Below are 20858 nucleotides of genomic sequence, written 5' to 3'. Positions count from 1 at the left end.
GGTGTACTGGCTTTCTCTTACAAGAGAGCCAGAAAGTGGCTGAGCACATAAGCGGCATGTTGTCATCTCCTTGGAGCTTCCTACATGGGACCTGAGTTGTTCTGGCAGGCTTCTTGACAGCATGGCTTACACCCTGTGCCACAGCAGTGGCCAGGTCTGTACCTTGGATACTGGTGTGCATGGTGTCTGGCATCTTTTTTCAAAGTTTCTTGGCACTTCTTTTCAAAGTGAAATTTCAAATCTGGTTCTAGCTCCCTGTTTTCTGTATCTCCTAATATTTCATCCTGGAAAGTCTAAAAATACTTTGGCTTAAGAGATAGATGTAGGCTGCATTCCAACACTGCTCTGAATGCAGTCAAGGACACAGAACAGCTTCCAGGAACTTCATGCTCATAAAACTAAAACCAAAGCTTCAGCATTTGGTGTTTTATTGGAATCTATGCTTAGTCCCTCTCTTGCTTTCTAGTGACTATCCTGAGATAACTTGTACAAGCTGTGTCTTGCAGATACAATATAGAATAGAAATTGAAAGCTCTGTACGTGTTTGTGTATGTGTGTTTTATGCATGTGTGTTTAACATAAATATACTTAGATGACCATAGCTGTGTTTATTCCTTTTTACCATATGTGCTTTTTCTGAGTTCTTAGTAACAGTGCATGTAATGCTAAGATTATTGTTATTGCTATGTGCTGATTTTGCTTAGCTTGCTTCTTTTTCTTCCATCTTTGAAAGGGCAGCTGGCAAAACTGCAAACTGTTTCCTTTCCCTTCTTTCTGGGTGAAGAAGGTGGAGCCACCTCTGGAGGAAGGGGCAGGCAGCTGATGGTGAGCAGAGATCAGCAGCTTTCCATTGAAACTCATGAATGCTTGCCTGGTGGGTAGTAATAATACAGGGACTATTAAAAGCTGAGTCCCTTTAAAATCCATCAGCACTTTAATGATTGACTTTCAGAAGAGCAAACAACAATTCCTTAGTTACAGTCTATTTTCTGCCACTTTCAAATATGAAAAATTCTCTGTCTTGCCTGCCCTCACAGTGCCAGGCTTACACAGCAGAGCAAGGACAGCCCCAGTTTGTTTATGTAGCTGTGATGTGTGCATTTTGTTGCTGTTTGGGTTTTTTTTTCAGGGGGAGGAGTGGGTAGCAGGGCTAGTGGGAGTTTTCCCATTGGCATGCCTGTGTTTACCCAGTTTGTCTGGCATACAAACCTGCTGGTAAAGGTTAGGTGAATAATTAATCAGTTGGTTTGCCAGAGCTCCCTGCAGAATTGAAGGCCAGAGCACATATAATCACACAAATCCCTGTTCCCTTTATCATCTGACATGATTCTTGCAGACATAAAGCAGTTGTGCATCCACTGTAAAGACTGAGTAGTATTTTCTGCTATGTGAAAATATTTTCTCTGTGTCTTCATAAAGTTCTAACAAAGAATTAGTTCCTAAATCTTGGATGTACAAATTAAAGTCTGCATTAGTATTCAGTTAATGAGAAGAAGGATGAGGGAAAGGCAGGCTGAAATAGAAACCATGTAATATGAGTAGGAAACTAACACTCTAATAAAAAATGAAGTGAATGGGATTTGCATCCTTCCCTTTAGAAGGAGGATGCTGCCTGACAGTTAAATGGGATGAAGCTGCTTAAACTGCAATTTCTTTAACTAACATGAATTAAAGGAGAAGGTAGCACCTGAAATACTGAAACAGAACAGTGAAGATATTTATTCTTTTTTTAAAAAATTGCTTCACTAATTATTTGTTCATTTTCTCAAGCTACATTTCAAGTAAGATTTCAGATTAAAATATTTTACCAGTGATAAAGCTGACTCAATCTTTTAGCCACAAACTCATTTTAATATGACCTTTAAAATTAAAATACTGGGACACCCTCAGAATGGTCCAGGTTTTCAGGCTCTGTGATAACAAGAGCAGTTGGAGAGATGCAGTTACAGGGTGACAGTAGGAGAAAAAAAAAGCACAGACTAGCATTACTAAAGGATTTCTGGAATATGCATAGCAGAGGGAACATGAGGGGCCCAAACAGGATACCTCTGTGCCAAGCAGTGTCTCTATTCCAGCTTTTGCATGCTATTTTTTGGAAACAGACAGGGATATGATTTTGCTGCCAGCAAAGCAGGAGTTGGAGTCTTTTTGGAAGGCTCTGTGTGAATTGTTTCAGTGCAAACTCTCTGTCTCAGGCTGTGGGAGAAATTGGGAGTGGGAAAACATCTCAGGAGCATCTTATGGTCAGATTAGGGGGTCTTTTCTTTAGACTGGACACATGAAATATGTGAGGGATGTAGCACATTGCAGTCCTGTTCAGTAGTCGATATTCAAACTGGGCTATTAAAAATGCAGCGTGGGCAGCTGGTATTAGAGTTTAGTTTTGCTTTGGAAAAGCCCTTATATGATGTGTCAAGGGCAAGAAGTGACAATAAAATGGTCCTAATTAAGAAAAATACTTGTTCAAATGCAAAATTGAAGTCACACTTTGCACATTGCCATCCAGTTATACATAGAATGTGGTTTCAGGCCATGGAGAAAACAGTCACCAGAATGAGAAGAGCTTGAAACGGCTTATAATAATAATCTTGCATTTAAGTGGCTTCACTTTGTCTAAGTGCCATGAAATTAACTTGTAGAAAGTGAATTCCCAAATTGCCCCTGTTCATACCTATTCAGAAACAAAAGTCTGTACAGAAGAAAGGTGGAGGAAAGTGGGGAAATTAGAGGGTGAACTATAGCTAGTGCCTGAAAAAGAAACTGCTGCCCCCATTCAGCAGTCTGCCTTTAGCGCCTTTAAAGCTGCCAAGAATAATATTGGTTCTGGTAAAATCCATTAAAAACTGAAATTCAAAATAATAAAGCCTGAAGATATATTGCTACACAGTTGGTAACAGTCCCTCATCATTTTGTTTGAAAGGAGAGCGAACTTCTAGATTTCTAGACTCAAGAAATTGTATTCTTTGACCACTGGAGCCAAATCTATCAGAGCCAAAATATCTATGGTGTTATAAGACCCCTCATCCTATTGCTGACAGACTATACTTAGCAGTTTTGGTTTTTTTTTCTTTCATGAACTAATGTTTCTTTAAAATTAAAAAAAAGTCTACAGAACTGTATGTGGATTTTTAGGAAATACTTGTTCTGCCCACTGCCCAGCCACTGGTGGGAGTGCAAGACAGGTAATTTGAATTATGGAAAATCTGTTCAGAGTTTAGCTCTCCATTTTCTGCACAGGTGAAGTCTCCTAACTCTGCCTTTCAGGCTGATGTACTAATGTTTGCAGCCCAGTGGAGCACTTCAGAGATGCCCAGCTTCACCTTGGTCAGTAGGCAGCCTTTTCTCCAGGCACAGGATTGGTGGCAGGATCTGTGTAAGACAATAACTATACTATCAGTCTGGATGGGGGGGATTGCTGTTCCATATAATGCTTGGGGGAGGGAAGGAACTCCTTCCAAATTCTGTATTAGAAGCTTTTTAGGAAGTACTTGCTTTGCACAAGCCCTGACATGTTCTCTTGATGCATAGCTTGATGAGGAGCTGTGGCAAGGTGAGGAATAAGGAATGTATGGAGGATGCCGTGTTTGGGCAGGGGCAATGAAAAGACAAATTCTCTGATGCAGAGGAGGAAATACATTGCTGAAAAGAGAAGAAGCGGGAAGCAGAGATGAACATGGCACTAGCTCAGATCTCAATGTTGGTGTGATACAGCATCTGACTTGCTGAGCTCTTCAGGCACGCTGGCAAGCCTGACATGCAACACATGCACGCCTCTGCAGGGGAGAGCTCTGCTCAGCACTTGGTGCTGCCAAGCCCAGCGCCTGGCCTGCCCACGTATGATGCTCCATGCTCCTCAGGCTAGTGATTATCAGGTGCTCCAGCTGGCTCTGGCATGCTCCCTACATGCCTACATCCCTCTCCCTGCACCCCTGACTCTGAGCTGCACTGAGGGAACTGAGCTGCTCTAGCACAAGCATGGCCATGCCTGATTTTTCTAGACTTTGCTGGGTCTGATGCTGATCTGCAGCCCTGCCACAGTGAGCTCTGTCCCGTTGGTGTAATCTGACCACAAGCACAGGCTGACTAATGGCACGCTAGTGTTTTCAGAGGAGAGAAAGCTGTACTGTGAGACAAGTTTGGGCTGAGGGTTACATAATCCTTGGCTCCCTGATTTGATCCCTCAGGGTGGCAATTTCCTTGGATCTTCAAAAGTTGGTTAAGATTGTCCAAAACAGAGTACCTGCCCTTCTTTCTGATGTGCTCAGACCACAACAAGCTGCTGAGTCTGAGCCTCATCTAAACTGTTGGAAATTCAGTTCCAAGTTTTAGCTTTAGTCTTTGACAAAATTTTAACTTCAGGAATTTCTCTACAAGCATGTGGGTAACAGCAGAACCTCAGGTCTGTTTTTTTCCTGCAGATTCCTGACTCTTACTTTCTTCTGGGCTGCTCTCTGCTGCCCTCTCCCTTCTCACTCTTCACCCTTGTAAGTTCACTTCTTCAGGATTTAATTCTTTGTTTTAATCCTCACAATGCCAAAAATGTTGTCTGTTCTTAATGAAAGGGACCAGATACAGAAGTGAGTTACCCTGGTTTAATAATCTCCCGGGCATCTTTTGAACTGTGTTAATTAAGTGCATTCCTGGCCTGTGGAAAACATGGGACAAAATCCATGGAGGTAGACTTTTGGTGATAAACATTTCCTCCTAATGTAATTCATTTTCTGCCTCTCGTGTTACAAGCACATGTGCAGTGAGGATAAATCAGACAGTGTGTAATGCTAAGCCCCAGTAAATCACTTTTGTCTCTGAGCTGCAAACTGGTAAGATGATGCCACTGATAAAGATGGAAAGCCAGAGCCCCAGGCCTTCATGTAAGGTTTGTACACTCTCCCAGAGCTCTGCTTATGGCACTGCTGGGACACAGAGCATATTGCTCAGCTGACGTCTAGAGTTGTGGCTGTCAATTATCATTAGCATCTGGCTGTGTGTGCGTTGCAAAATAGGGATACCTACAGGACAGTTATCTGCTTGCTGGGATTTGGCATCTTGTAGCCCTTTAATTTGGCAGCTTCTGTGCTGCTCAGCAGCATGTGGCTGCTCCATCAGGCATGGGAGCTTTCGTGAAAACAATACTTTGTGGTGGTTGGACTTGACAGCTCTTAAAACAATTCCTGATAAATGAATGCAAAGTTCAGCTTAGTGTATCTTTGAAGGAAATTCAAGAGTTTGCTTTGGCAGTTTGATCTCTTTTCTCCTTTAAATTTAGTCAGAACATACTGTCTAAAGCAGTATGTCTTATCTTTTTCTAGGTCCCTCCTTTGACTGAATCTGCCCATGCCTCCTTCCCAAGCTTTAGTCATTTTGTTGCTCTCCATCTTCATTCTCCTTATTTTCTGTCTGTTATGCAGAATACTCTGCCCAACAGAGCAAGATATTTGGCTTTCAGCTCTGTGACATTCATGTACCAATGCACCCACTGTACAAAACACAGTAGAACTGAAAATAGTTTATAACACCCATTCCTTTTGTACTCTTTAAACTATTTCACACTTCATTTGAGTATCTCTCCTGTGGTAGATGGCTGGAGTGGACTTGAGATAAAACTGAAGAGCACAGCTCTGCAAAAACTATTACCGGTGAACAGTAGTCCTCATGTGTTTTTTCAATTTTAGAAATAAATTATTTTATACAAACATGAAAGAAAGTAGAATAAAAGTTGCTATTGCCTATGCCTTTAAAGCACTGAAGAGTGCTTTAAAGGCATAGGCAATAGCAACTTTTGAGAACTGTGTCCTAGCTAGAAGAGTGCACTTACACATATGATTCAAAATTTAAGTTTTCAGACATGTTGTTCCTAATGTTACTGATCACTCAAAGTGTAAACTATCATTACAAATTATCTATGACTGTATTGCATGTTTCTCCTGACTGAAATGTTTTATATCTCTCTCTGTATGTTTTGGCTGGAGTAGAGCTTATTTTCTTCATAGTAGCTGCTATGGAGCTATGGTTTGGATTTGTGGCCAAAAGTGTGTTGATAACACAGAGATGTTTTGTTATTGCTGGGCAGGGCTGGCACTGAGTCAGAGCCTTTTCTGTCTCCCACCCCACCCCATCAGAGAGAGGGCTGGGGGTGCACAGGAAGTTGTGAGAGCTGTGGGACAGCTGACCCCATCTGGCAGAGGTGTATCCCATAACATATGGCATCATGCTCAGCATACATAACGGCTGGGCAGGGCTGGCACTGAGTCAGAGCCTTTTCTGTCTCCCACCCCAGCATACATAACAGGGGAAGCAGAAGGAGGGGTGAGATGTACAAAGTGATGGAGTTTATCTTCCCAAGTCACCATGACATGTGGTGGAGCCCGGCCTTCCTGGGGATGGCTGAACACCTGCCTGACCATGGGAAGTGGTGAATCCATTCCTGCTTTGCTTGTGTGTGCAGCTTTTGCTTTACCTGTTAAACTGTTTTTATTTCAACCCATGAGTTTTCTCACTTTAACCCTTCTAATTCTCCATCCCATCCCACGAGAGGCAGAGTGAGCGAGCAGCCATGTAGTGCCTGGTTACTGGCTGGGGTTAAACCACAAAAATATGTTGTAACATAGGCATTTATAATCCCACAGCTGTGGTGTATTGTGTATCTGCTTGAAAAATCATAGGAGGTTCCTTTTTTTTTTAAATTTCAATATAGATACATTCTCTTATTGGGTTATAACTTTCTTACTCTCATTAATATCTGTTCAGTCTGTGTAATGAGTCAATACATTCCCATTTTCTACAGAGAAAATAAAACAAAAACACTCAGCAAGATTAATATGATCCATAAAGGCAGAAGATGATTTTTCTTTTTTGAAGAGCTATAACTGGGGTAAGATGTTCTTTCTCCCCCTTCCAGTGACTTCTGTATTTGTATTTATGAAACAACCCTACCTCAAAGATAGGCTTAAGTCTTATAACAATTAGAATCATTATTGGGGAAACTGTAAAGTTAAATTCTTTATAATCTTTTCTGTCTGTGGATTTTGAAGCACTTCATATATTGGTATAAAGCACAAAATTCTGCACACCACTGATAGCTTCAAATCTTCACATTTCCTTAATTGCTCCCCAGGTAAGTAGGATAATTTGCTCCAGACTTATGGCTACTGTGGCAACCCAGAAACTGACTGGAATATTAAATTGACAGGCTGTAGCAGCTTTTATAGGCTTAAATGGATCAGAGGTTTTGCCTGAACAAAGAAATGACATAAAATACCCTGCAAACTGGATAAAACCACAAGGTTAAAGCTGGTAGTGGGTTTTTGCATCAACTTTCTTTCCTTCAAAAAGAGAATCTCTAGAAAATAAGGAATATTTGGTGCAGATTTTAGAACTGGTGGGGCAGGTGGAGTTTCTCAGGCAGCAGCTCATTTGGCTTCCTCTCCTTTAGGGTTAAAAGGAAAGGAACCAGTTTGGACCCTGACTTTCACCCCTCACATAAGAAATTTACCATTCCCTCCTGATCAGAGAATCATGGAATGATTCTTTAGGAGACCTTAAAGGTCATCTAGTTCCAACCCCCCTGCCATGAGCTAGAATCCTTCCACTAGACCAGATGGAGCCCCATATTTAGAGCCCCATCATGAGCTAGAATCCTTCCACTAGACCAGACTATTTAGAGCCCCAACCAGCCTGGTCTTAAACACCTTCAAGGATGGGAAATTCACAACATCTCTGGGCAACTTGTGCCAGTGCCTCATCACCCTGCTAGTAAAGAATTTCTTCCTAGTATCTGACCTAAACCTGCCTTCCTTCAGCTTAAGGCCATTCCTGATCCCAGTACCCAAACCCACACTCTGGCATATCTTTCCAGAGACCAAGGTGAATACTATAAAGTTAGATAAACTCAATAATGCTCCCCCCGCCTTTTTATTCCTTATTATTTCTAATAATATATAAAATAAAGCATTAGATAAAAGACAAAAGTTGGTGTCCTGTTCTCCCCTTCCCTCCCCCACTGAAGACTTGGCATCCTCACTTTCTTTGCCTTTATTTCAAGAAAATGGAAATGAATTTTGCATTTAAATAAACACTGTTTTAAACATAACTCTTAATCTGCTCTCTGGAAAACAGATGATAAATGTACTGTCACCTCTACTCTTTGGTAAACTGATTGATCTTTGCTGTATTTCATGTGCAGTCCTTCTGAGGAGCTGATGATGAGGCCACGGTCAGGTACCAGAAGAGTGGCCCCCACCTGGCTTCCTGGGGTCTGAGTCTTCCAGCCAAAAAGCAGCAGCAGATAAAGGAAATGGCAAAAGGGCTAGATTTGATGCCGTGATTTCTCATACATGTTCAGACAAGCAGAGATCTTTTTTAAAAAAAATTGATTATAACTTAAAACAAATCAACCAGACAAATGCTGTTTGAAGTCATGAAAGTACATGGTATAAAAACTCTTCTGCCCTCTAGTGCTGTGAAGCAGTGTGATATCTTAGATGCACTGATCGATTTTTGGGAGGAGAAGATATGTAGCATTACAACCCACAATTTCAGCCACTTTTATCATTGCCAAAGGGAAGGGAGGGGAGTTTAAAAGGTACTTAATAATTTTTGTGTATGAACTTGAGAGAAATATGATCTTAATATCTGAAACAAAAACAAAAGCTATAAAAAAGTCTTGAAACAGATACATTGCGTAGCATCTTGTTAAAGGCACTTTGGGATAAATTGGAAATGCTACCACTCAATCAAATAGAGAAAACTCTGAAACAACATCACTGATGTTGTTATGCCATAATCAAGATGTGTTGTCAAAGCTTCTTTTAAATAATATTTGCAGCTGTGTGGTGAATGCCACTGGGGCATTGCTGCACTCTTCACTCCAGCCTTTGAGGGTCTGGGATCCGGCAGAGATGTACAGAGCAGTCTCACCGTCTCAAGGGCACCAGAGTATGCCGGCAGAAAGGGAAAAGATCATATTAAATGGCACCATTAAAGCTCACGGCTCTATCTTTACTAGTTTAATCTCATAAATTAATCCATATCCTCCTAGAATAAGTCTTCAAAGAGAAAGAGGTAATTGGATATAAATACTCTCTTACCAAACCCTGAATTACAGTGATAAGGCAGCAGGCAGCTTTGGGCACTTTGATCTCTTTGCATGATTTTCATTCCCCTTTTAAGCCTTAGTCTTGGGCCTTATTGTTTCATTACTTTTCCACTGCCAACTTCTCTCTCTGCTTACTGATTTGTCCTCTAGCCATTCCCTGTGGCCCTTCCTGAAGGGGCTCAGCCTTCACCCCTAATTATTCTTTGCTAGCTGTTCTCCTTGTGCTTTCCCTGCAATGAAGCCAGATAAAATATTTGTGCCCACACGTGCATGTAAAACCTTGCCAAGGCTCTGTTGTGTGGGGTCAACTGCTGCTTAGTGCATTTCTGGTAAACCTGCACCCCCATAGCACAGCTTCTGATAAGTGGGAGCTGTGTAAACTCCTACTCACACAATACACCATGGAGATAAAACCCTTTGTCTTCTCCAAGTGGAACTGACATGCTTTCATCACTCTTTTGATCACCTCAAGTCTCTTAATACACTCTGAACCCTGGCTTGCCTCTTTGCTGTCACATTAGATTGATAGCTCCTTGAGACAGCAACTGCATTTTGAATTAAGTCTGGCAAAACAGGCCCCTTGTCCTGATTCAGTGAGTTGCATCTTAGGCGTGACAACAAGATGAATATGCCCAAGGAATTCCTGGTGCCTGAAAATGAAAGGCTGACAAGGAAACTGAGGCCCAGGCTGAGAGTAAGTCAGCTGGGTCCATCACAAACAGTGTGACTTTGCACACTCCTTGGACAACTTTAGGGCAGACTGCTTAAGTCCACAATGCTCTTGGTGCCCACAAGGTAAGGGGTGGGACTGCCAGCACTGGTGGTCTTCCCAGTGGAAGACAGTGGTCTTCCACATGGAACACTTTGATTCAGTTAAGTGATTTGTTTTGAAATGCATGAGATTTGAGGTCAGCAGTCTGGAGTAAGACTGGAATAAGAACAGCTATGCTAAAAGTTCCTGAAAATATTATCCTTGGTATCTACTGCCAATTACAAACATAACAAGTATTCCTAGAGTACTACCAAAAATTCCTAAAAAGCTGAATCAGAAGAAATACTAGTTTTTCTATTAAGTTGTTTGCTACAACAACACAAAACTGACTTTGGTGATGAAGGAACACTTTCTAGTTCTGATTTTGTGTGAACAGGGAAAATAAGAGTGTATTCTTTCATTTTAGTGTTGGCCCATATGTCTTGGTAACTCCAAATGAAACCAGAAGAAAACAGTTGCAGCAAAGTAAGTTGAGTTGTCTAATATAATACACTATTTCTACTTGAATAACTTTGGGATTTTAGCATTTTATTGCTCTTGCAATTTTTATCCTCATTTTGACAATGCTTTTATATGCACGGATATGACAGTAATGCCAATGCTATGAGCATTCTCCATGATCATGTAGCTTTTCTTAAGAGTGACTCATCATCTGGCTTCACTTCATGCAAAATAAATGTTGTTTGGAAGGGTTTTGGTCATTTCAGTGCAGGAGTTGTTCAAGATGGCTTCTGCAAGCCTATGCTGGAATTAGCTCTATATAACTTTTACAGGATTGAACTTTGCATAGTCTCAGGGTTAGGAGGAGAAAGAACAAAAATATAAATAAGAAATATTTTTGAAAATACTCCCATGTGGAAACAAAAGCAACTGCAGAGGCTGTTGGTTCTTGAACATGCATTTGAGTGTAGGTGGTTCTTCTGCTGAAGCTGGTAAAAGTAATTTTAGGTGGAAAGTATTTGTGGATATATGTTGACTTTTGCTTAGCTTTGAGTCTTGATGGTGAATGTAGCTAAGCAGGAACATCCTGAACCTCTACCAGAAAGATCAGGCATATTTTGAAATCTTTTATTGGCAAAGTTACAGAGTCAGATGTGAAATAAATTCTTGTATACAGAGGTGACTGAGCACAGCAGTCCTACACATCTGGGCATTGATTCATGCAAGACATGAAAGCTGAAGGAATGTGCGTCAGCACTTCTCATGTCTTGAGTCCTTGAGGAAACAGTGCAATTAAATCCTTTCCTCTCAAACATTGTGAATTTGGCTGAAATGCTTCACCAGCAGGCTGGTATGGGTTGGGTTTCCTTTGGTTGCAAGAAAGAAAATAGACTTACCATGAACCAAACTATAATCTTTTTGAAGGAAGAACAGGAGCAGATCATCTTATACCTGACTGTGATGTTAACAGCAAGGGTGCTGCTGCCCCAATAAAAATCTGTTTTCACTTTATGGTGCCAGTGTGAAAAGTCTGAAGCATGTCAGGTATTTCTGTCTTGGACGCTGGCAGAAATAGGACCTCACTGGGTGCAGTCTTTACTTAAATACTTGTTTTAAAGGTGAAATAAAAAGCTATTCTCTGTCTTTTGGGCCTCTTTAGAGGCTTACCCAAATACTGGTTTTATCCTCTTAGAGGAGGGCTGGTGTTAGCCTCCAATAGCCATAGCCAGCCATTAAGATACACAGTAAGAGTGAAATAAGCTCCTAGAGCAATTGAAGTGTTAGAGTAAAATACAGCTCCTCTTTCCACAGGCTTTTTTGGCCGTGCTAGTCAAAGGAATTGTTGTGTTTTCCCCTCTGTCAGTCGACAAAGAGAGAAGTTAAATCAGCCATCCCAGAGCATATGGCTGCGCCCCGGCTGTATTGACTTGCACTGACTACACTGGGAGCTTGCTGCCCATCTCACATGTGGGTGCCTATGTTGAAGTGTCTTAATTTGAAGCTGATTCATGCATTCCTCCTGTTTTTATTTAGGGAGCATGTGGTTGGGAGGGAAAATTACTTTTCATTTCCCTGCTGGGGAGCATTACACCACAAGGATTTCCCTTTATGCAGCAGTAACATCTTCATCGTAACAACTTTTGCTTTACCTGCAGGAGTAAATATTGTGACACTTACCTGTAGGTGCCCAGGGGTTAAAAAGCAGTCTATTAGCAGTCTCTTAGCTGGTTTTGGCTTTACTTTTGGGGTTGAGTCCTAGGTTTGCTCACCATTACAGTCTCAAGTCAGGGAAAATGTTTGCCCTATTAGCTAATTATTGCAGTGACTGCATAACCTCTTGTGGGGCTATCTGCATCTCTTGAGAACCAAGCTGGTTCCTGGATGGTCTTCAGGATTACATGCAATTATCAGTAATGACTGCTTGTTAGTATTCCTCTAACTTCCATGTATTTATTTCTTTTTATACCTGCTCAGTTGCTAAGAAAGAGCTTGATGACCTGGAGCAATGGAAGAAACAACACAGGCCAGGGCCAATTACGTTGGTGCCACAGAGACTGGGTAAGACATGTAAATCAGCAGCTGAGAATTGCAAAATTTAATTTTCCAAGACATGAGACATTTTTAACTTTTTCTTGCTACGTATTAAAGAGATTCAGTGTCAATAAGGGCTGACATGAGTATATTGTATGTGCTCTGTGCTTCTTGATGATCATGGTAAGGAAGATGTTTCTGAAACAAAACAGCACAGATTGTCACTCAAGAAATCTGTCAAGGGCAGAGTAGAAAATCTGTACTAACATTTGGGGAAAACAGGTGGGTTAACCCTCCTGCTGTTTACACTCTCTGTAGTTGTTGTTGCTGAGGGGCACACACTTGTCATTAGTGTGAGATGGACAGCATGTTGGAGACCCTCCAGTTACCCATAAGAAAACTCCTCTGTGTCTATGTGTGCTTTCCTGGCTGCTGGCTCTTGAAGAGGCAGAAGTGATCCCTGCAGCTTCAGCATTTGCAGGCTAAAACTGTGTGAAGTCCTGTTATACCAATTTTTTAAAGATAACACGCAAGTAAATTAAAAACAGGGTAAAAAGCTGCAAGACCTTAAGATACCCTGAACATAATAGATGTGTTTGCTAAGATAAGCAAGATGTTTTCTAGATGGGTGAGGGAAAGTGTAGGAGAAATCTTGAATTGCAACCACTATAAAGTACTGAATTTAATGATATTTCAGACTTAGTTTAAAAAAGTTTTAGAAAAGAAGAGCTGCCCTTCCTTACCTTTGCTGTTGTAGGAGAATTTGGGGTGCACAGTGCAGGATGTGGTCTGCTTTGACCTGCAAATTAAATTCTTTCATTGCTAGGCTGCACAAGAAAAGTTTGCAGTGGTGTACAGTGTATAAAAATAGACACCAGGTGGGAGACAGAGGAATTTGAACTGACTTCAACCCAGAACTGATTTTTGGCTCAAGGTGATCCTGATCCCACATGCTCTGCCCTGCAGCTGAGTCACAGTTGTTTGCAGTGGTGGCAATGCCCTGTATGCCCACCATCATGTGCAGTTGTGTGGCCAGACACAGTCTTTGTGAGTTCATATGTAACATCTGCTTCTTGCTTGTGGGTAGCTTCTAGAAGACATACTTCTGTCTCAAGAAGACCATAGTGCTTTTTGGTGAAGAAACTGAAATCTGGAAAAAGAAATTTGCCATGTTTGGTGTGTGCGGGCTGGCTGTGTGACTGAAGGGTGTCCCTTAAAGCTGCAGGGACTGAGTGTCAGGAGTCTTAACTTCTGGCCCCACTGCATTTAAAATCCTTCTGGGCAAAGAAGAAACTTAAGAGGAAAAAAAATATAAAGTAAGAAAATACTATGTCATTAGTTACTCTCTAGCTGCCACTTAGACTCCTGGAGGCTGAGACACAGGTACGGTGTTCAGTGCCTGTGAAAAGAACTGAGGTGCAAAGATTATTAGAACATATCATTCCCACAGGAACAAATTTGGAGCTGAAATGGCATCTCTAATTTCACCCCTGTAGGTACTCATTAGGAGAAAAAAGTATCATGTGGTATTTTCTCAGAGTGATTTTAAGGGACTACACCTCTACGCCAAATCACTAAATAAAATCGCTAAATAAAGCTGAAGTTTCTTAAAGTTTTATAACACCTGTGGTTTCCACAGGGAAATAAGTATTCTGGATTTCAATGCTGTAATATCTGACTGGCAAACTTTCAGGTATCATGGAGAGATGAGAGCAATGAAGGATGCAAATTCTACTCTCCTCCATAAGCAACAAGTGGAGCAACAAATCATGCCTGATAAATGCAACAGTCTCTTTTCTGCTATTATTATGTATTATCACCTCTGACTTCAGTGAAGTATTTGACATGTTACAGCCAAGGCAACTTGAATGAATTAAGCCTTGGTGAAAGGCTATAAGCAATTTCTGATAGTGATCAGAAAAATGTTTGTTCCGATACTATGTCCACCAGTACCAGCAAAAAAACTACAGTGCACAAAAGAAATTTTGCTACTAAAAGGCTAAAAAGAGAAAGATTAGGTATCTAAGAGGTGTCAAAACCTGTTTAGCAGCAGTTTTATTTTCTAGACCTGGGGAAGAGACACTCTACAATGCCAGCTGTATGCTTATTGCTACTCTAAGCTTATTGCTTGTATACTGTATGGGCATTCTCTCTAGAGAACTTATTTTAGGGATTTATTTGTGTTCATAGAAATGCTGCCACGCTTAGGGTATTGATCTCCCTTTCACTGCATGTCACAAAAGCTCCTAAAGATTAGTTACCTTCCATTAGTAAATGGAGAGAGCTACCTTTAGACAAGAGTGATCCCTCCTGAAAGGCCTCGTATTTCTTACGTTTCTGAAGGGTCTTGCAATTAATAGAATGGTTTGGGTCTGAAGGAAACTTAAATAACATTTAGTTTTAACCTTCCTGCTGTGGGCAGGGACACCTTCCACTAGACCAGGTTGCTCAAGGGGTAATCCAGCCTGGCCTTGAACACTTCCAGAGATGGGACATTCACAGCTTCTCTGGGCAGTCTGTGCCAGTGACTCAGCACCTCACAGTGAAACATTTATATTCAATCTAAATCTCTCCTCTTTCAGTTTGAAGCCATTCCTCCTTGTCCTACCACTATATGCTCTTGCAAAAATTCCTTCTCCAGCTGTCCTATAGTCCCTTTCAGGTACTGAAAGGCTGCTAGGAGGTCTCCCTGGAGCCTTCTCCTCTCCCAGGGGAATAATCCTGGCTCTCTCAGTCTTTCTTCATAGGAGAGGTGCTCCAGCCCTCTGATCATTTTTGGGGCCCTCCTGTGAATTCAATCCAGCAGGTCCATGTCCTTCTTATACTGGGGACTCCAGAGCTGGATGCAGCACTGCAGGTGGGCTCTCACCAGAGCAGAGCAAAGGGACAGAATCACATTCCCTCCACTGGCTACCCATGCTGCTTTTGATACAGCCCAGGATATCAGGCACAGATTGGTCCAGCTGCTTCTACAGAATTAGGAGGCACATTGAGGGGAATTTCTCATGAAAACAATAAATTGGGGTAATACAGCCCCCATCCTAAAAATGGAATGAGGGCTGTTGTTATTTTTTGCAACAACTGAAAGGAATAAATTATTTCATTTCCTACAGCAATAAAATACTTTGAAAATAGAGTAGAGTAATAGAATCAAAGTCACTCCCTCAATTCCTTGAGACGAATAAATTATTTCATTTCCTACAGCAATAAAATACTTTGATTCTATTACTCTACTCTATTTTCAAAGTCACTCCCTCAATCCCTTGATAGCTAGTATCACTTTCTTTGTGTGGTTGGTTTTTTTGTTTGTGGGGATTTTGTTTCTTTTTACTGAAGGCTGAACATTGTGGCCAGAGCTTTAGATGTTCACAAAAGAGAGTCTATGGCTTTGGAAAAGGATGCTTTCTACCACCTGGATATGAATGTGAGGTCTGTGGGAAAGGTTTTACTTCCATTTCAGAAAGGGAATTCTTCTTTGAGCCCCAAGGAATTACTTAGAAAATATTAAAATGATAGCATCCCATTGGAGCTGGCAGAGTCCAAGATCCTAAATTTGATAAAAGACAAACTCTTTAGCAATAGAATTTCTGACTGTATGTGTGTGACAAACTGAGCAAAGGTGGAGATAGCTGGATGTGAAAATGAAAACTCAACTGCAAAGCATGACTGATTTTCTGAAAATGGAATAGTTCCTCAGTAAAATGATCATATATTGTAGGGACATATTTGTTGGTAGAGTGGATGATACAGTGGGTGCTCTGTAAATAATAGACAAGTGCTTTAAAAAAAATTATCAGAAAGGTCTACTATCTGTTCTCTTTAATGTCAGAGAGTTACTGTAATTATGAAAAATTTCCTGTATATGCATACAATCTGTTATATTGCTGTATTTTGAAATTACTGGCATTTGGAGTTAAAATGCTCATACAAAGTGCCATTTATATTTTTGGGTTTTTTTAAGGTGGAAACGAATCAGAGGCTCAAGTACGACAAAACCAGCAAATGATTCTCATGCAATCTAAATACCAGAAAAAGGTCAGTAAGAATAAATGTATTTGTTTATTTTTAGAACTCAAAGCTTTTCCTGTAGTGTTTTGTATGACTATAAAATGAACTCACAGCTGCTTGACAGGAGAAAGTCATGAAACCTGAAGGAAGCAGCAGAAAATCAGAAACTAATGTTCTGCACCAAAGAAAATGAGAAATCTTTCCATAAATATGTAGCAATCTGTATCACAGATGATATCTCAAATAACAACCAGAGCAGTTGTAAAGCCACTTAAATGCCGTGCTGTATCTTCCAGCATGTGGCTTATGCTCGGACTAATTGATCAATGTACCACCCTGTCCCGTGCTTATGTGGAAATGTCGTTCCTGTTACAAGAGGTATAAATGCTTGCAAGTTATCAATCAGTTGTGTGAGTCCTTGCATGGATGTTCATTTATCAGTCCTAGATTTTTCAGCCTTCTTAAAGCCAATATTGCAGTAGCTGTTGCACAGCCTGCATTATTCAGTGTCTTATTTTAAGGGAAAAAAAATTCCAGAAACTTTTCCCTAACACGTTTTAGATTTGAAAGATGTGCACTATAGAAGTCAAGTTACCTTATGTGTTCCTTGTATACATAAATATGTAAAATAATTTCCTATGTTTATGTCACACAGCACAAGAGAGAAGAGTATGTAAAATCAAAAAAGGCAGCTGAAGAAGCCGAAATCCTGAAAAAGAAAGCAATTCAGAGGGAAAAGGTAAATCTGGTTACTGCAGACTTGAAGTGATAAAACAGTTCATGCCTTGATGCTTGATTTTGCTGAACTACATTAAGCTGGCTAATTAAATTAAGTGGTAGCCCTGGGTGGTATCAAGGAATTAGGAAATGTAGTCTTCCTCCTCTTTGTAGCTGACTGAAGGATGCCTGCCTGGAGTTTTTGGGGGATTGAGTGTTCCTTTGGATCATCAGAAACTCCAGCCTTTCAGGTGCATCTATCTGGCAGAGTTAGCAGAAAGGGAGAACAAGGAAGTCAGGAGTAAATTGTGTGCAGGTTATATGGTTCACTTTGGCATGAGCTCCCTCTCTAAGATTGGATTGTAGCAGTTGGCACAAAGACCTTATAGAAATCCATAATGCCTGTGCACATGGGAAGAATACTAGAAAATCCAGCCTGTCAGGATGGAAAAGATATCCAGATCCTGGAAAGGTCAGTGTACTCTACCTGCATTGTGCTGAGAGCACCCTGAAATTCAACTGCCCCTCCGGCACACGCAAGTGTCTTGCTAATAGGAGAGATCACTCTTCCTTCTAATATTCTCCATACTTTAACAACAATGATAGCTTACTCGGAAATTTTCTTTCTTTTTTTTTTTTTTTGCTTTCTCTAGTTATTCTCACAAAGCATCTCCTTCTTTGTGCTGCACAACCCTTCATAAAAGTTCATTTGTGTCTCCTTGGTGGCAACCAAGTAGTACTTGCTTGAGAATGCAGTGTGGAATTTAAATGAAAAATGAAAGAAGAGGGAGCATGATACTGGTGTGCTCATTAACAAGGAGAGAAAGGGAGATTTCAGGTTTGCAAGTTTTGTCTCCACAACAGTAAAAATGATTTTCAGTGCAGAAACTGAATGTTGAGAGTTAATTAAAAAGTTGTCGATACTGGTTGGTGTCAAAGGCATACATAAACAAAAATAACTGTAATTGCCTCTAGGTGAGGGTTAGTCTGTTCCTGGTCTCTCAGTGGTTAGTATTATGATTTGGGCATAAGCCCATACACAATAGCTTACAGGGACAGTAAATACTATCACCTGAAAATGTCGTTAGCTGTTATCATCTCATGTACAGCTCCAGACTCAGTTATGATAGCAGTGGAAGAGAGTATATTAATTATTTAATATATGTTGCTTGCCCATGGACATCGAACAAGAAAAATGTTACAAGACTGCTATAATTTCTAGTTACACCTGGAAAATATATTGATGTATCAGGTTTGTTTTCATGCTCTTTAATTTCCTTACCTTCACTCCCACAGATTATAAAATCTTTATAGATGTTGTAGATAGTAAAACTGTAAGTATCCGTTTTTGCTGAAGGAGGATGCAACATTTCAGCAAGCATCTTTGCCAAACAGAGTAATTTGACTAAATAAACATATACCCACAAAGCAATCACACAAAACAGAGGTGTGTGAAAGGGAGCTCTTAGTTTGAATTTGTTTATTCAGATTGTCTTCCACAATAGTGATTGAGCCAATGGAAATTTCTTCTTGGAAGATGATTAGGTATTAAATATTCAACCTTGTGTTTAAGAAGAGCATGCTAAAAAGCCACTGGAAAGTGCCAATTTGGCTATCTCACCCTGTCTACAGATGAAAGGCTCCCAAGACCTGAGAATGACACAGATCCTGCTGGTGCTGTACAACCAGCATTGGGCTCTGTATACCAAAGGAAAGAAGCTTTTTATTTGAAGGATAGATTTGTATTCAACTGCACCTGTAGGGCACTGGCTGAGAGCATGTCTTCCTGCAAGTTCACAGGCCGTCTTTTCTTGCTGGCCAGCCCTTGTTTTGCTCAAGGTTATTATTCATTCAATAAAAACCAAATTGTGTGACAGTCTGAGAGAAGATAATAGTTAGCCAGCTTTATCAGCAGGAGCCCTGGAACTTTCACAGCTGGAAAGCTTCTTTGCCAACAGACATGAATGGTAAAGCCCTACAGACTAATGTGCAATGACTAGAACGGGTGCTGATACTCAGCTCAATTCTTTCTTGATTGTAAGGATGATGTACTGTAAGCCAGTGCTGCTTGTGAACTTAGGATCTGTTTATGTTAGTGTTTTAATGCTGGTTTTGCAGAGAAAAGCAAAAAGCATCCTCTTTCCCATTATCTTTGTGAAAAAGCGAAAACTGTGTCTGCCAAAGCAGTACCCAGATATGGAAGTTTTGCCTTACTATCTGTACGAGTCCACCTGCCTGTCTCTGTCATTTTTTAATTAACCATGGGGTTATTAGCTGCTAGAAGACCACCTTGGCATCCACCTTGTCTCTCTAGCTTCCAGAGAGAGGAAAGATTCTTCATTCTGTGCTCCACAGGGCCACCTTGTGTGAACAAATACTCAGGTCTGCCTTGCACTTCATGACAGGCAGCTTGTCCCGGGACTGTTGGGGTTTGTTCGTGGGGTAACCGAGGGCTGCCTGAGTTTGGGTATGCAAAGCTAATGATGAGTGCTCAGTGAAATATTTCAGAAAATACTTTGTAACATGAGCAGGGAATTCCCTTTTTCTATATTTTTCCCGGATTCTGTGTGTCTAATCCACTGAAAGTATTTATGTACATGAGAGGTAGTTTTTTTTTAATTCTTTTCTCCTTAGTAGTAGATGTCTGGAGTGGGTACTTTTTGTGGAGCCCTTCACATCACAGTGTTTGACCAGACTGGATCATAATTTCCTTTGTGTCTGTTGGGTGAAAGGACTGTCAAAATTCTCAAAAAAATAAGCAAGCAGCTGACACTTGGCTTCTTGTTTTTTAAACTTTTCTCATTTGTGTTGCATGTAAAATTGGATGACTTCAGCGCAATGGATGTTTCTCTTTCTTGTCACTGAATATCTGTTGCTCTTACCCTGCCTTTAGCATTTCCTTTTGTAGTTTAGGTCTTGACTGATTATTATAAGATTCAAACAATTTGAAATGAAAAGGCTCAGTGTAATTATACTGCAGGCAGCATTTTTTTCTCCTACATTATATAGTAAACAGTCCTGCCATTTTCAGAAACTGTCTTATTTAGGATAAGCTGTAATTTTGTTTTATTCTTTATCAAATCATGTGCTCTTTAATTTGACTGTGTTAATCAGCATGAGCAGCCTTTTTTCAGGAATTTGTTAAAACTGGGCACTTTACAGACCTTCTGCTAACATTTTTCAATGTGTTTACCTTCAATATCACAGCTGTTCCACTCTTGGCTTTTTGAACGTGGTGCCAAATGTGGAGTGCTTTGGCAATGTCTATTGATAGATTGTCATTAGTTGAAGAATGTGCCTGTCCTGTCGCCTGTCACTTGTATGCATCCTTAAGCAGTTGTCCTAGGGTAAACTTCCAGAGTAAAAAAAATAGTCAGGCCAGCCACAAGTGAGTAATTTCAAGATGCTGGAGTTTTCTTCAGGTACCATTCTGGTGGTAGAATAGCTGTAGGATATTCCTTTATTTTTTCATCTAGTGGGAGACAGGGTTGGTACTGAAGGTTTGTATTTATCAAAGTTAATATCACTGTTCCCTAGATGTCACTAGCTAGGAGCTAGACCACAACAAGTTCTGTGAGATTTGGATTTTTTTGGAACTTTTTGAATTTCTTTTTTGGAACTTTCAGGAGCCTTGTAATATGGTGGTGGATCCCACATCCAATGCTTTTTCAGAGAGGAAGACATCAGCTTGTGGTATTGGGCAGTGTTGGGGAAAAGCCTGGGAGCTATGGCTGGTGTCTCAAGGGTATCAGCATCACCTTTGACAATAACACAAGCCATAAGATTTCTTTTCTG

General features: G+C 40.6%; 1 protein-coding gene across 3 annotated transcripts in view; it reads left to right on the top strand.

The window, feature by feature from the left end:
- Nucleotides 1–20858, top strand: part of EPSTI1 (epithelial stromal interaction 1) — a 55351-nt gene that overhangs the window by 361 nt on the left and 34132 nt on the right. For all 3 annotated transcript variants that reach the window (XR_005628356.1, XM_039716782.1, XM_039716780.1), the window contains exons 2-5: nucleotides 10273–10331; nucleotides 12282–12365; nucleotides 16300–16373; nucleotides 17002–17085. Coding sequence is in view for 2 of the 3 variants with exons in the window: in XM_039716782.1 (XP_039572716.1) it covers nucleotides 10273–10331; nucleotides 12282–12365; nucleotides 16300–16373; nucleotides 17002–17085 (301 nt within the window). In the remaining variant the exon portion in view is untranslated. The remainder of the gene's footprint in view (nucleotides 1–10272; nucleotides 10332–12281; nucleotides 12366–16299; nucleotides 16374–17001; nucleotides 17086–20858) is intronic.

The sequence above is a fragment of the Passer montanus genome, unplaced genomic scaffold (assembly GCF_014805655.1).
Source record: "Passer montanus isolate IOZ18808 unplaced genomic scaffold, ASM1480565v1 scaffold36, whole genome shotgun sequence".
In the NCBI taxonomy this organism is placed as follows: Eukaryota; Metazoa; Chordata; class Aves; order Passeriformes; family Passeridae; genus Passer; species Passer montanus.
This window is presented reverse-complemented; position numbering and strand designations above follow the sequence as displayed.